This window comes from Lethenteron reissneri, chromosome 18 (genome assembly GCF_015708825.2).
Source record: "Lethenteron reissneri isolate LAM-NWPU_2019-01 chromosome 18, ASM1570882v1, whole genome shotgun sequence".
Lineage (NCBI taxonomy): Eukaryota > Metazoa > Chordata > Hyperoartia > Petromyzontiformes > Petromyzontidae > Lethenteron > Lethenteron reissneri.
Window position 1 is genome coordinate 14,445,452 of NC_083796.1, and position 14,869 is coordinate 14,460,320.

The 14,869-nt window shown below is 41.3% G+C and overlaps 1 protein-coding gene across 5 annotated transcripts in view; it reads left to right on the plus strand.

Moving 5' to 3' along the window:
- The window catches only part of LOC133343901 (protein unc-13 homolog B-like), a 174,415-nt gene that overhangs the window by 105,702 nt on the left and 53,844 nt on the right, over positions 1 to 14,869 (plus strand). For 4 of the 5 annotated variants that reach the window (XM_061553886.1, XM_061553890.1, XM_061553888.1 and 1 more), the window contains 7 exons: positions 1,908 to 1,969; positions 5,193 to 5,271; positions 8,439 to 8,516; positions 8,789 to 9,008; positions 11,057 to 11,284; positions 12,146 to 12,287; positions 14,193 to 14,362. In XM_061553886.1, coding sequence (XP_061409870.1) covers positions 1,908 to 1,969; positions 5,193 to 5,271; positions 8,439 to 8,516; positions 8,789 to 9,008; positions 11,057 to 11,284; positions 12,146 to 12,287; positions 14,193 to 14,362 — 979 coding nt within the window. The remainder of the gene's footprint in view (positions 1 to 1,907; positions 1,970 to 5,192; positions 5,272 to 8,438; positions 8,517 to 8,788; positions 9,009 to 11,056; positions 11,285 to 12,145; positions 12,288 to 14,192; positions 14,363 to 14,869) is intronic. The other variant, XM_061553887.1, reaches the window with a different exon arrangement.

Genomic DNA, 14,869 nt, shown 5'->3' on the forward strand with positions numbered 1-14,869 from the left:
GTGTTTTTGTGGCTGGGTAGCTTTACAGGATACTTTGCTCAGAAGCGAAATTGTATGGAGTTGATTGGTTTTTTTTTGCAGGGAATTGTCAGTCGAGTCTGTGACGTACGGGAAAGTAGTGTATTGCGTGACCGTTTCAGAACACAGCTGCCTCTGAGCAACTCAAACTTTCCAGTATTCTCTTTAAAAAATATTAAATCAAACTCTTGAGCCTTTTGACCTGGATGTTTAAAATAACGCTGAAATATAATTTAAATGCCTGTGTGTGTATAATACCATGTACATATATGTGCTTGTACAGACTCTGTATGAACATTATCTTTGCTCACGAATATTCTAAGCTTTCAACCAAAACTAGCTTCTCGGTCAATATTTTATTTCCCCGGTCAGCGTTTTACAATTTTACGGTCTTCTTGGCCTAACAGCTTCATAGAGATATATATTGTTATCTATGGCAACGTTTGTCCCTGGAAATCACAGGCAAGAGGAGGATTTGCTCTTATCTGCTTACACATATTGGGTGCACAAAAGTAGAAGACCAGATATTCTTTTAGAATTCTTTATTTTCTAGGAATGTTGACACTATATTTCAACAGCACAAAGAAACAAAGTCATGTCACATTAAATACATCTCACTTGATAGGGGTCCCATCCCTGTTGCATTGTTTTTTTCATTTGGACACGTGCAAAAGGAAGAGTGGATAAAAACATATTGCACGTACCATATTACTTGTGTCCTTTTGACCAACCCTCACTTGATTCACGTGAAACAAGTTATAATAAGAGTAAATATATGGCCTTAGAGAGAAAAGCTGCAAATTATATTTAGACTAATGGTCTTCTCACATCAGATGAGTTTATGACACAAATACCTGGATTTGCGCTTCACTTAATAATTGGTTCATAATAAGTACCAGTTGTGACTTGTCAAAGTTTGCATTTTAATAGTGTGCCTTGAGTTGAGTGCAAGACTGATGTTCAGTTTTGGTTGCCGTCCTTGTCATGCGCGGTGGAGTGGCCCGCGTTCGCCGCTCGTCGCGGAGTTCCTCACGTGTCGAATCCAGCAAGCGCCCCAGGGTCACACTGCGGTGTGTTCTTCTGAACCGTAAACATGCAGCCTTCACAGTGGCTGTTAGCGATCGCCCATGCGCAAGAGAAGGCCCATTGGTTGCCGGGCGTCGTTGTCCTCATGTGTACGTTTTACCTCGCAAGCTCCTCAATTGTAATTGGCGTAGCAATCATTGCCCCCTACTGCCAAACCTTGGCAGGACCCTCCTGAAAGAGAGTCGTGTGACTCAGTCTTTTCTGGGTAAATGAGTGGAGTGAATAAATACATTTACATACAAAAATGTCCTTTGGCTGTACACTAAGCTCATTTGCAATGGGTATGTTTTCCTGCAATTCACTTGCCTTGTATTTTACCTTTCGCCAGAAGGTCCAGAGTGTGCTGCACTGGATCACCAGGTTATATTGATATATGTGCTGCTGTGGCATCTGTTGTTCGTGACCTCTTGAGCACATTGTGATTGCATCATTGCTCTCCTTCATTTAAAATCATCTCATTCCGCTTAAGAATATGTAACGCTCCCCACCCCAAACCTGATGCACCTTCCTGATTCACCGATTTTCAACGTGCTCTGCAACGGCATTGGCGAAGGGCTTTCGTTATTTCTTAAAGCGTTATTAACTTTGTTTCAATTATGTAGGTCATATTCAACATCGAGGTTTATAAACACACATTTCTCAGCATTTTGAACGTGCTTGCAAATGTTTATAGACAGAATGGTGATGACATTGTTCATTTTGGTATATACATTATCCTTGAATGTGTGGTGTGTGTACACGCTTGCTATGTTTATCAGAAGCATAATGCAATGGGTTTTTGGTGATATACCTTTGGTCTGTAGGCCCGGATGGCTGATGGAAGCGGAGACCTTCAGAAGCCTGGTTGGTTCAAGGGAACAGCAGGGTAAGTCTACAACAAACATTACATTTTGTATGGAAATCAGCCAAGAATCGCTGTACTGGCATAATGCTGGCTTCCCGTTAATGTTGGCCTCTCAGTTTTTTAATCCGATATTTCTTCGTTTATTGAAAACGGTAACCATCACAAAACTCATTTGGGTTACAAATATTGTTATTTGCAAAAATAACGATTGGTTGGTTACATTTGGAACTTAAATGAACATGTCTGGGTTCGTGATTAAAATATCACGTGCAATAAAGGTAGTTAATGTAATGTGTTGGCTGTTCCTTCTTTACACCAGGACATGTTGTTATTCTCTAATAGCGATGCCAGTTTTTCCATTGTAATTTAAGTTCACCTGCCTATTTGCATTGCGTTGACTTACAGTAACCCCATGTGCCTTTGACATAAATCTTCAAAAAGGTTTGAAAATATTAAATACAACTTTTGTATATGTAAAAAAGAAACTTGGAGCCGCTGTGTTCCATGCTTGGAATGTGTTTAAGCACAGCGCCAAGATGAGCGGACTTGGGCAGCGCCACATTGAGACTGAGCCGTTAGCGTGTCTAATGTGGCAAGCCGACACTTCAAAGGGCGGACGTGACACTCAATTATCCAAACGTCACTCCCAGTGAGCTGCCCAATGCTGTGTCTGCACTGCTCAGGATGGGCTTGTTTGAAGGCATTAAAAAAAATAAAGTCTGCGCGCAGCATGGATCGTCTGTTCAGCATTAGCATCTATATTCACGTTTGCCTCTTCTGAAATGTACCTTTTTAAAAATGAGAAAAAATTATTTAAGCACTGATTTCTTTTATATATATTTAACTTTGCGTACATTTACATTTGTTTGCACATGTGGCATTATATGTATGTTACAGGTAACATATCCAGGTTTTAAATTAATATAGTACACAATTACTAACTATTCACTATTTTTATTTTACCAGGTAAGGCCCACTGAGCTAAAAAGCTCTTTTTCAGAAACGACCTGACCACAGCGTTTCCTTATTTGGAACAATGGCATGTGTTTCTCTGCTAGATTAGTTCAATCCACGAATGTTTGTTCGCCTCATAAGTTTTTTAATATATCACCGCAATCCGAGTCAAAAAGCACGTTGAAGCAATAATAGACCCATGCATTGTCCAGTATGTTCGATCGTTGGTCATAGTTCAAATGTAGACTTTTAAAGTTGCTGGGTTTGTGGTGACAAATGTTTGTAAGTTTTTCACGTTCCCATGATGGTGGTTGTATTCGCTCGATCGTGGTCCCTTCACCTCGCGGTCGTCTCCTCTCCAGCCGCTCGTTGCCTCCTCCTCCAGTTTGCTGCATTGTGCCTGTGTTTTTTGCAATGTGCCAGTTTGTTAATATTGCTGTTTTGTATATTTTTTTAAATCACTGTTTTTGCCTGAACCTCTGACGCGTTCTGTTCTGTTGTTGCCTGTTCCTTTGTACGGATCACTCTGCCGTTGTTGTTGTTCTGTGCCGATAGCACCACGGACCTCCCTTGCAAACTCTAGTTGGGTAACAGAATAAATAGGACATTCCGTGCAACAAGTAAACATGTAATTGATTGATGTACATATAGCAATTATCAAGCGGTTGGATGCAACTATAATTTCAGCTGTTTTGCATTGTGACTCTGATTAAGTGCCCACCTGCCACACTGTTCAATGTCCCTGCAGCCGAGAGACGCCGCTCGTGTTCGTGGAGGTGCTCTGTGCAGAAGCGTCAATAGGATTGAGTCTGTCGGTGGATGTGCTGTAGCTTTGCTATATGTATTTTCGCAGAATTTTCCAGTCTTAAAATGGCTTGCAGCTGACCATAATCTCGTTTTAATTCCTTTAATGTTTAAAGTGAGCTCTGCGATGACACGTCCTTGCGCAGTATTTTCCACAGAAACGGCTGGGCGTGTTTTCTGAATCTTTTGATGAGAGTGGCTCCCAGGAGCAGAAGCACTGCGACAAGGCCTCAGTGCATTCATCTCTCCACCAGAAACTCTCTGCAGCTTATTCAGGACTCAGGATTGACACAGTGTGTGGCCATTTAGAAGACAATTAGTCCAGTGGTGCAACCCTGCATTCTGGCAGTGTAGAGGCAGACAGTTACACAGGGCTGGACGGTGGACAATTAGACAACAGCACAGCAAGTAGGTTTCTGATCTATCAGCACATTGTTGGTGTTTTCCCTTGGTTTCCGTGTAGATTCTCCTCTTGCTCGCACACAACTGAGGCTTTCACGGACAGATGGAGGGGCATTTAATTGGGTGCAGATCGTGGTCAGCAAATAGAGGTTTACAGAAAATGATCTGAACACTGGAGATTGCATTGATGAGTAAATAACTGATAAGCATCAGAACAAGTGAACCATATATATATTTATTTTCAAAATAAGCCTTGAAGGTTAAATTTCATGGATGTAGAAGCCCAGAATACAGCAAATGGAGAAACATGTTTTGGTGATGTAATTATGAGGAACTATAGTGAATAATTTGGCTCGTCTTATTGTATTTGCTGATTACTCTCAAAATAAAACCAGTGGTATACAATGCAATACTCTAAAATGTAATGGTATGCATAAGCTATTAATACTGATTTGTAATTTGATAAATAGACGATGGAAAACGTATTACATACAATTAATCTAAAATAATCTGTATGAATATACATCACTGATTTTTACGGTCACCCCTATTCAAGCAGCATTACATTTTGGTTTGTTGTCCTTTCCCCGCACCTCTGATTAGCACGGTTGGCTACGTACGGTGCGAAAGAAGTTCAACGTACATCCGACATGAGTATGCCCTCTTGTGTACATGGTTACCAACAGTCCCATGACACTTCGGGGACGCTGCCAAACCAACCTCGTCTAGGAGAACCTGGTTTAGTAGCTGGAGACACTTTGACGAGTCACGGTCATTTTATAAATCTCACATGACTCAACCTTGCTCGGGGTAGGCTGGGATATTGATGGTGCAATCCCCATGGCTCTGGTTATACAATTCAGTAGATATCAGTGCAGGAGATAAAAACACACATGTTTTGTGAACAGGAATGCCAAGTCATTACTCTACATGTTTTGTGAACTGATTTTATGGCAACAATTGGGGAACTTTTTTCTTGTTTTTGACTGCCTTCCTTGGATGTTGTTGTCTGGGTTGTACTAACAATGGCGTGATTGCAAATGGGAGGGGGGCGTTTTGACCTGCTTGTGTGTCCTCCTTTTAGGCCAGATGGCGGGCTGTATGGTATCGACAGCATGCCCGACTTGCGCAAGAAAAAGCCCATTCCCCTTGTTAGCGATTTGGTGAGGCACCCCCTCCCCAGCGCCTCTCCGCAGCCTCCTGCCCCTCCTCCACCCATACTGGGAAATTAACCATGGTCGCCCGAGCCAAGTTTCAAACAAGTTTTTGGGCTCAACGCTTTCGCTCACTTAACAGAACTACTTTGTTGGTATGGAATTCACGGCCGGTTGTTATTCACTTTGCTCGCATGGTGCAGGGTCCATGAGAAGCTGTGCCGGTTGTGATCCCATCTACGCAGCAAGTAGTGCTAAATAACCTCTGTGTATATTTCCAACAAATTACACATTTTCTTAACTTTTCACAGATGCTCAATACCTTGCTATTGCCTAATTGCCCGGTGCTGCCCTGGTCAGCCAACACGTTTCATGCACCACGTAACTTCTTAAACGTCTAAATTCTCAAGTGGGAGATTTTCTTTTTCCTTTGGAGATTAAAGTAAATCGCCTTGCATCTTTATTCGTAACGAGCACCCAACATCTCGACTGCCGTCACAAAAGCGAAACCGTTCTGCCTTGCGCAAGGCGCGCGTAGTTCTCGAGCGTGGGCGAGAGTGGCGTGATCCCGAGGACTGGATTTAAAACTTGCGGCAGCACGCATGGTTAACTTCAACCCCTGGCCACGGTGCTGCTGCTGCGGTGGCGAGGAAGCGCACGGTGTCCGCTCCTGCCTGCCTTGTGCTCATTCCCCTTCTCTCCCTTCCCCTGCTCTTGGGTCTCTCCCTCTGTCTGCCCAAAACCAGGAGAGCGGCTGTTAAGTTCTTGGATAGCATTGACAGTATGCCTGACATTAAGCCCCGACGTAAATCCCTTCCTCTGGTCAGCGACCTGGTGAGACTGACTGTGCTATTGGTTGTTCGGCCACCTGAAGTTCATTTGTATTGCATGCCCATGTCTCGTCTATTTTAAGCCACGTGAGTGCAGACTCCTGTTGAGCGCTTTGCTCGCAAACCTCATTGGGGGTTGGGGGGGGGGCAAGATCTGGCTTGCCTAAAATGGACAGGTCGACTTTTATATTCTTGGTTCTTTCGGTAAAGTCACGTAGAAGGGAAATAATAAAATAATATTAATATAAAACAATAAAAATTCTCACGACGTTTCGACTGCAACACAAGCAATCATCATCAGGTGTGAAATCCACAGCAAGAAAATTTAATGATGATTGCTTGTGTTGCAGTCGAAACGTCGTGATAATTTGTATTGTTTTATATTTGTATTATTTTATTATTTCCCTTCTACGTGACTTTACCGAAAGAACCAAGAATATGAATCCCTACAGTCACGAAAGCTTTAAATCAAAATTTAGGTCTACTTTTGTTTTTGCTAATTAGTTTAGGGTTTTAATTTGCTGTGGGCTGTACCTGAAATTTGGATGAGTGCTTCTTTTGACTGCGATTGGCCTTGTTGACTAATTTCAGGTTCATTTTGTTTAACCAGGTGAGACCTCAATAGGCCAGGATAGTGTCGTTCATAAGAGTGACCACAGTCACCAAAATGAAAATAGGCTATCTGGTACTGCAGCATATGACCACATACTTCAGTCTACATTGATCAAACCGTTACATTTGGTCTTTTCTAATTCAGCACAGATTATTACTACTATGCATAGAGATGCACTTCAGTCTACGAATATATTATTTGTGCAACAATGGGGTGGGGGGGGGAATACGCTCATAAATCTAAAGTAGCATGCCCGCCCTTGGCACGTTGCCTATGGCAGGCTCGTTGCCTGCATCGAGAGGGTGTTTTGCATGCGCACTTGGCTGCTAATGTGGCTTCAACTGGTCTCCAGTCCGCTGTGATGTGTGCGTCACTTCACCTTATTCCTTGGTGCCGCATTTCACCGCGTCCCACCGTGCATGCCTCTTGATGAGCACGATGCCCACGTTGTTTCACGACCAATGGGTCCGTTGGAGGCGGAGCCAACTCGCTGACATAATTAGAATGCTGTCCCATAGCAGCATGACTCTCCATCTCCTGCTTTCTTTTCTTACCTACTTTCATCTATATGTATGCTCACAAAACTAAAATGTCACCTGATGAGTGTGTTTTGTTGTGCCCTTAATAGAGATTTAGCCCTAATGCTGAGCTATATTCTGGTTCGGTGTAGCTTTTCTCATTGACCACATATAAAAACTGTGCACTGTAGACCCAGTGGGTTACATACTGAATGATTTTTCCGTTATGAAATGGATAACTGGTTGGTTAGTTCACAGTGCCCAAACTAGTTGACAAAAATGCCCCAAAATAGGTTAAACCAGAGTATATTAAACTGCATTAATATGCATATTTAATTGCACTAAGTGTTTTGGTACTTCAGTTTATTTTTAAATGCTTGATTGAACTAAACGTTATACATGTTGCTTAGCGGGTTCAGGACTGGTGTGCATGATGTAAGATCGATGTCCTTGCAATAGTCGCAGTGGAGAGTACATGTACCGCTTTACTCACATGCAATAACATATTGTAATTTTTTTGTATGCAACCATACCATGAACTCAGGCAATGGTAAGTGTGCACAATGTTTTTCATAACTAGAATTAAGTTATTTCTTTCTGTGGGTCAAAAGGTTGCCAATTTACTAATCTTTTCTTGTGGAATTTTTAAGTTTCAGGTTTATTGGTTTTCATTTTTATTCTTCAAAATATGAACACTGGTCTATTTCTCCGAATTGTACATTTTTTTGCCAACATGTTTAACCTCACGGGATCCTGTAATTCTTACATCTGTCTTGTGCAGATTTTGGTTGGTCGCTCCTGGTACTTATGGTTAACATGAATGAAAGTCACTTAACAAGTAGCTTTTCACAGTCAGTATTATGATTCATAATTATTTTTGGGTTAGGCCACGTAACGATCTGTACGTGAATGTTATATTTGTTTGGGAGAATTGTTCTGCAACTTACCAGCGAGCCGAGACAAAGATAATTGCCACATTTAAACGCTTGCCAACACCACGTGGTGACAACTCAGTTTTTTTTGGAGATCTTCACGACACAATGTTGGCCACATGTGGCTTTCCCCAAAAACACAATTATGAATCCTCAATGAAAGTAAACATTTACTTGGTGACCACTTCCTTGGTTTTTTGACGTTCATCACCATGTGGTAATAACAGTGAAATTCCTCACTTGTCACGTGTGGCTGTCGGCTGATTCAACTTTCCTTCTGCAGTCCATTGCAGCCATGCAGAGGAAAGCAGGCCTGGCCTCGGCGTTGGCCTACAGGGCTTCTCTCAACGATGAGGACTTGGTGAGCACATTCCATCATAATTCCCCATGGCCAATACAGTTTGGTGAAGGATGGCTGTTGTCTCTATGAGGGCAGAGTCACACTAAATATATAAACTATACCCATGTGTTTAATCATGCAACGTTGAAAGCCAAAAGCTAATTTTGATGAAGCATTACATCGAAAGAACAAAAGAATAAGAAGCATTACATGTGAAATTAAGCTATGCAAGTTAGACGTGGATTGCACAAATGTGCCATCAAATGCCTGTTGACCACATTGTTGTGCTCTAGAAGGCGCATGTCTACAAAAAGGCATTGCAAGCCCTCATCTATCCCATCTCCTGCACCACTCCGCACAACTTCGAAGTGTGGACGGCCACCACCCCCACCTACTGCTACGAGTGCGAAGGCCTACTGTGGGGCATCGCACGCCAGGGCATGAAGTGCAAGGAATGTGGGGTCAAATGCCACGAAAAGTGCCAGGATCTCCTCAATGCAGACTGCTTGCAACGTGAGTGGACCTTCAGAGGGATTATCCTGACCACGTTATTTTATTCCGGAAAGTTTATGGACAGTGTTTTTTATTTTATTTGTGCAGAACTCAGGAAATCCTCGAACAATATTCACAGGACAAATTAATTGTGTGCCAAATCATGACCAGGTTTATGAAATTATTTGTAATTGTTAATTACACTTTCGTGAATGTTTAAGTGGGTTAGAGGCTAGTGTCCCGTGGCTATCTTCATCAATATTGACCCAACTGCTCTACGTGATGATGGTAATTCTGGTGTCATATCTTCATGTTTAGACTTTATGTACCAACTTAATTCGTGATTATTTTTACTTGTGACATTTTGGTGATTTCACTATTAATCTGAGTACATAAACCTCCCCTTATCCATGACACAACTGTGTGTGTGTTTTACCGTCGGTGGCTCCTCTCTACCTGCAAAATTGCATATTATAGGAATGGACAACCTTCAGATAATGGGAATAATCACTGATCAGACTGATCCAGCAGGAAACAGGGGTGACGCTTTTGATGGGCTAAGCTAAGGGGAATTATACACACAAGGCATTGCATTGCCTGCTCATTCTATTTCCAATTCTGTCAGGATAGAAGAGATGCAATGTGCCACATCCCAGTATTTAATGAATACTGTTTGTTTACTGTTGGCTTGCTAATGGGGATGTTTGATGTAATTAAAAATCATTAAGTTCACATTCTTAGCAAAGTAACAAGCATACTGCCTTGTAGACTTAATGAGATTACAGTATTCAAATATTTAAAAAGGTTAACCTCTTTAAACAATTACAATAATAAAGCTAATCAAAGTTAAAATGCATTCTTTAAACAAATACATTATTTCATAAATAATGAAATTATCTTAATATTAAAAGAAAGAGTTTTACAGATGAACTTGCTTTGGCCTGATCTCAAAAGCTGAAAAAAAACTCAACACATGTTTCAATAACACTGCCATACAGATACAAAAAAATCAAGTTATTGATGACATTTCAGACAATGGCCCTCCTTCATAGCACATCCTGATGAACAGTTTTTGTTATAAAATTGGAGGCAGTTGTGTTTGATGTGGACTAGCAGGCTTTGCTTAGGTTATCGCACAATAGGTCATCACTGAGTATTCTTGCCCCAGCATAAAGTTAATCTTGTGTGTCAGCCCAAGAATACCTGGCATTGTGTCACAGCAAATTACTTTTTTAGTATTAAAGATAGCATTCTGTGAAGCATTGTACAGGGCCAGGTGTGACATATGTGGTGCCGTGCATGAACAGAAATGTTTGTTTGCCAAGGGGGCCACCGATGGTGCTGGGGTAAGCAGGGAGGGGTGCAGGTGGCCTCTGTTTGTGTTTGTTTTTCTCTCTCTGTCTTTTTCGCTGTGTCTCTTTCTCCATTTGTCAAGCTTTGGCACTCCTTATATTGTTGGTGTCCTCAAATCCCTGTTCCCTGGGTAGGCACCCTGATCACCCACCCCTTTAGGCCGGGCCTGGTATAGACCGTAAAGACCCTGTAACAATCTGCTATGAATAATGTTTTAACCTTGGAATCAAAGCCAGAATTAGTCAAACGTACCCTCAATTATATATGAAAAACATTATTTATATAATTGTATTAATTATATATATGTAGATATTATTAATCATCTACAATTACAAAAGTATCACATTTCTGGCTGGGTGGCATAGTGGAAGAGCCATAATAGAGGTTTTTGCGTTAGAAGAGCGCTTGACTCAAAACTAGACGGTGCAGATCTTCACGAAGGATTATTACCTTGGCCTATTATCTATGCCGGGAAGATAAAATGAGAACCTTTTGTGAGAATTCAACAGTTGTCTTGGGAAATACAGACCTTCATTGAGAAATTGAAATTGTGATCACTGGATAAAGACTTTCATCAGAGATGAGTATTTCCCAACGCTTGCTTAAGCATTGAGACACTTAAAATGTGATAAGTAAATTCGTTGATTGATTGATTCATGAATTGACTGATTAATTTTGCAATAAATGTTTATTGACTCTGTCTCTTGCTCTTATAGGCGCCGCTGAAAAGAGCTCGAAGCACGGGGCAGAGGACCGCACGCAGAACATTATCATGGCCATGAAGGATCGCATGAAGATCCGCGAGAGGAACAAACCTGAGATCTTTGAGCTGATCCGAGAGGTGTTTTCGGTGGCCAAGCAGGCCCACGCCCAGCACACCAAGTCCGTCAAGCAGAGCGTGCTGGACGGCACTTCCAAGTGGTCTGCAAAGCTCACAATCACTGGTGCGTGACTCCTTAAAGGACAGAATGAGGGGAAAACATGGATGAGAGAATATCCAGTTCAAACTGCGAGGATGAGTAAGTTAGCTTGGGTAGAACGTATCAACAGAAGGGATCATAGCTGTTGGGTTAGGAATAATGACTGAGTGGCAGCCTAGGAATGGAACGCTCCTGTGCAGGTGGCAAGGTGGATTGTTACATCGCATGATCGTGAGCGGGGGTGGGTTGACCAAGACTGATGATAATCGTGATGACTCTTTGAGGCCGAGCCAAGAGAGTTGCTGGCCCCGTACAGAACATGTGCAATGTCTGTCTGGAAAATAATGTGTGGGCCTGCTTGTCATGTTTAGCATAAAGTACTTTTCTTGCCAATAATCAACAGAAAAAAATTGGTTTAGAAATATTATGAGAATTTTTGCATTATGTTGGTGGTAACTACCTTTCTGCTATTGCATTAATTAGACCCTGGTGTGGTTTATGTAATGCGGTTAAAATGTCACTCAGCCTTGATTGATACAATTAAAATACATAATAAAATGATTGGAAAATGTTAAATTGAATGACAGACAATTAAATGAAAATTTAATTCCGTCAAACCTTCGATGTTTTAAGGTAGATTTCCAAACATTAAAATCTCTGCTGCATTAGGACCCTGCTGGTTCCCATCATGGCAGGGTATTCCCCACAAGTATCTGCTATACAACTTTCACATTGCATATCTTTTCCAAATCAGTGCTTGCCTAGTATCTTGCTTGTTATTTATTTTTTCTCATCCGATATAATCTCACTATTCATCCATATATTTTGTGAAGTGAGACTTTTGCATTCTTGTACCCTCATGTACTTTGTCTTTGGTATCTCCAGTCGTGAGTGCACAGGGTTTACAAGCCAAAGACAAGACAGGTTCCAGCGATCCGTACGTCACGGTGCAAGTTGGAAAAACGAAGAAACGGACGAAAACCATCTATGGCAACTTGAACCCTGTGTGGGATGAGAAATTTCATTTGTGAGTTTTTAAAGCACGCGGTTTTTGTGGCTCACAGTATTAAAACCTGTAACGCTGTGTTTTCAAATTACACTTCGAATTAAAGTACCCATGTTTGGTAATGATAACACAAAAAATACATTTAAGCCTACAATTCTATGTTGACAATAATTATATATGAAAAATGTAAACTTCAAAAAAATAATACACGTGAGGGCTTTTTTTAGCTCTTAAAGTAAGCTCAGTATATTTCATGTTGAAGATTGCAAGCAGTAGGGGATACGAGCACTGAGAAATGAGCTATGAGGCATCAGTCTTGAATTTGAGTCCCACTGCTGCTGCTTTGTATTCTTTTTTAAATACCTTTCAAAAATAAATAAACTGGTAAAATGTTATTACAGTTGGCCTCTATCATAAATGTTCATGGCACGGCAATCAAAACTGGGTTTTTTTGTTCAATTCTCATAGCTGAAATTTTGCCAATTCAGGAAAAAAAGTACATTTAATATGATTTTTTTTGTACAGTGAGTAGTTTCTAGGCTGAAACCATCAAATGTGCCACAGACAAGAACGTTGGTTTAATCAGAAGTGACAGAAAACTGTACTTGATCCCAAGATCTCAGTGGTGTCTGCTCAGGTGGCCTCTGACTCCTATCCCACCTGGCCACCTCTACCTATACAAATTAATCATACTTTACCATGAATTTCCACCATTATTTTTGCCCTGTGTAGTAAAAAAAAGAGTAACCAAATGTACGGCAGCAGCAGTTGTAATCAAATTTGCACAAAATTCCTGCGCGAGAATATGTAGTCTCCTTATGAAGCACTATTTTCCAAGTAATCCTTTCTCATATTAAACAAAGCTGTGCATTCCCAGTCAGAGCCTGGGAATTTATTTGTATCATCTTTTCATCACTTAAAAAATTGTGTGCTTTCCAATTTCAAAGCATTTTAGGAGCAGTCTGTACAAAATGCGTTGATTCAAGTTTGTTTTGACCTTTTGGAATAGTTTCTCTGACAGCTTAAACTATCCCATTGTAATTACGTGCACTTGTATTTTCACGTTGTTTGTTTTCATGCAGTTACAATAATAATGCAATTTATAATGGGCATAATTTTATTTTCCGCGGCACGTGACTATGGCCGGGGCTCTTGAGGTGGCAAAGCTAAACTTGGCGTCGCTCACAATCCTGGAGCCAGAGACCATTTAAGTGTCTCTTAAAAGTCAGCGTGGGTTGAATTCTGCGAATTGTACGTCAGTTTTGAAAAAAGGAAAGAGCATTACTATGGCAGTGGCATTTAGTGCATTATATATTTATTTTTCTTCCAAAATGGCTGACAGAAAATCGTAAAATGCCCTAGAAACCCTATATTTAAAGGTGCACAGCATCTAACAACCCGATGTTGACTTGGGCATACCAGGTCCGTTTTCCTGCCTGTCAATGCTCTTTGGATGCTAACAGCCTATGAATTATCACATTCAGCAATTATTCGCTACTACGGTTTTGGCAGCGAGGCATTATTAATCATTTGAGATGATATTTTCAGGATGGGGAAGGGGGGTGTTGTTTTAATGTTTCTGTAATATTTTCAATTGTACATTAAAGTTGCCTTTGAGCATCGGGTATGCCAATCAGGATTGACTTCCTTAGCTTTTGACTAATAAGGTTTTTGAATATATAATTTTAGAGTAGATTAATGTGAGCACAGCTGTATGTCTCCTCTTCTAAACGCTAGCATGTGTGTTACTTGAGACATACCTAAAACGAGCTTCGCATATTGTGAGATATAATTACAGAGCCGAGCGAAATGTAATCCACGTGCGTTTTTATTCACGCGATGGGCAATGGACACCAACATTTTTCAGAACAGTTCTGACAACGGAGGAAATCGTGTGTCCTCCTCCTCCTCCCTGTGCCCACGCAGCGAGTGCCACAACTCGTCGGACCGAATCAAGGTGCGCGTGTGGGACGAGGACGATGACATCAAGTCGCGCGTCAAACAGCGGCTCAAGCGGGAGTCGGATGACTTCCTGGGTCAGACGATCATCGAGGTCCGCACGCTGAGCGGCGAGATGGATGTCTGGTACAACCTCGGTACGCAAACGCACTGCACTGGCACAGGATTCTGCTGTTTGTGTTTAGTTTGTATGTATGTTGAGCTTCTTTCGCGGCCTACGTAGCACCTCCAATTGGCATGGTTGACTACGTACGGTCCGAAATAAGTTCAACATGCATTCTCTAAAAGAAAATATTGCACTCACAAAGTGATATATATTTTATCAACCCCATAGGGATGATGGGCTGACTCAATTCTCATCCTGGAGTTGAACTCGCAATCTTCCGCGTACAAACTGCTTGCTCTGCCGTTTAAAAAATATGACATTGCTCTTCCAAAAAATATGACACTGCGCATTGCACAACTGGTCATCACCATTAAAACATAATCCAGTTTCATTTCACCCCCCGTGCAAAGTGAGTCGACTACGATTTCTCACTTTACCACTTACTATATTATATTAGCAGCCTCTACCACTGCTTTATGCCTATTGTAAGATGTTGCTAATGTAAGATTTTGCTATTGTAAGATGTTGCTAATGCAAG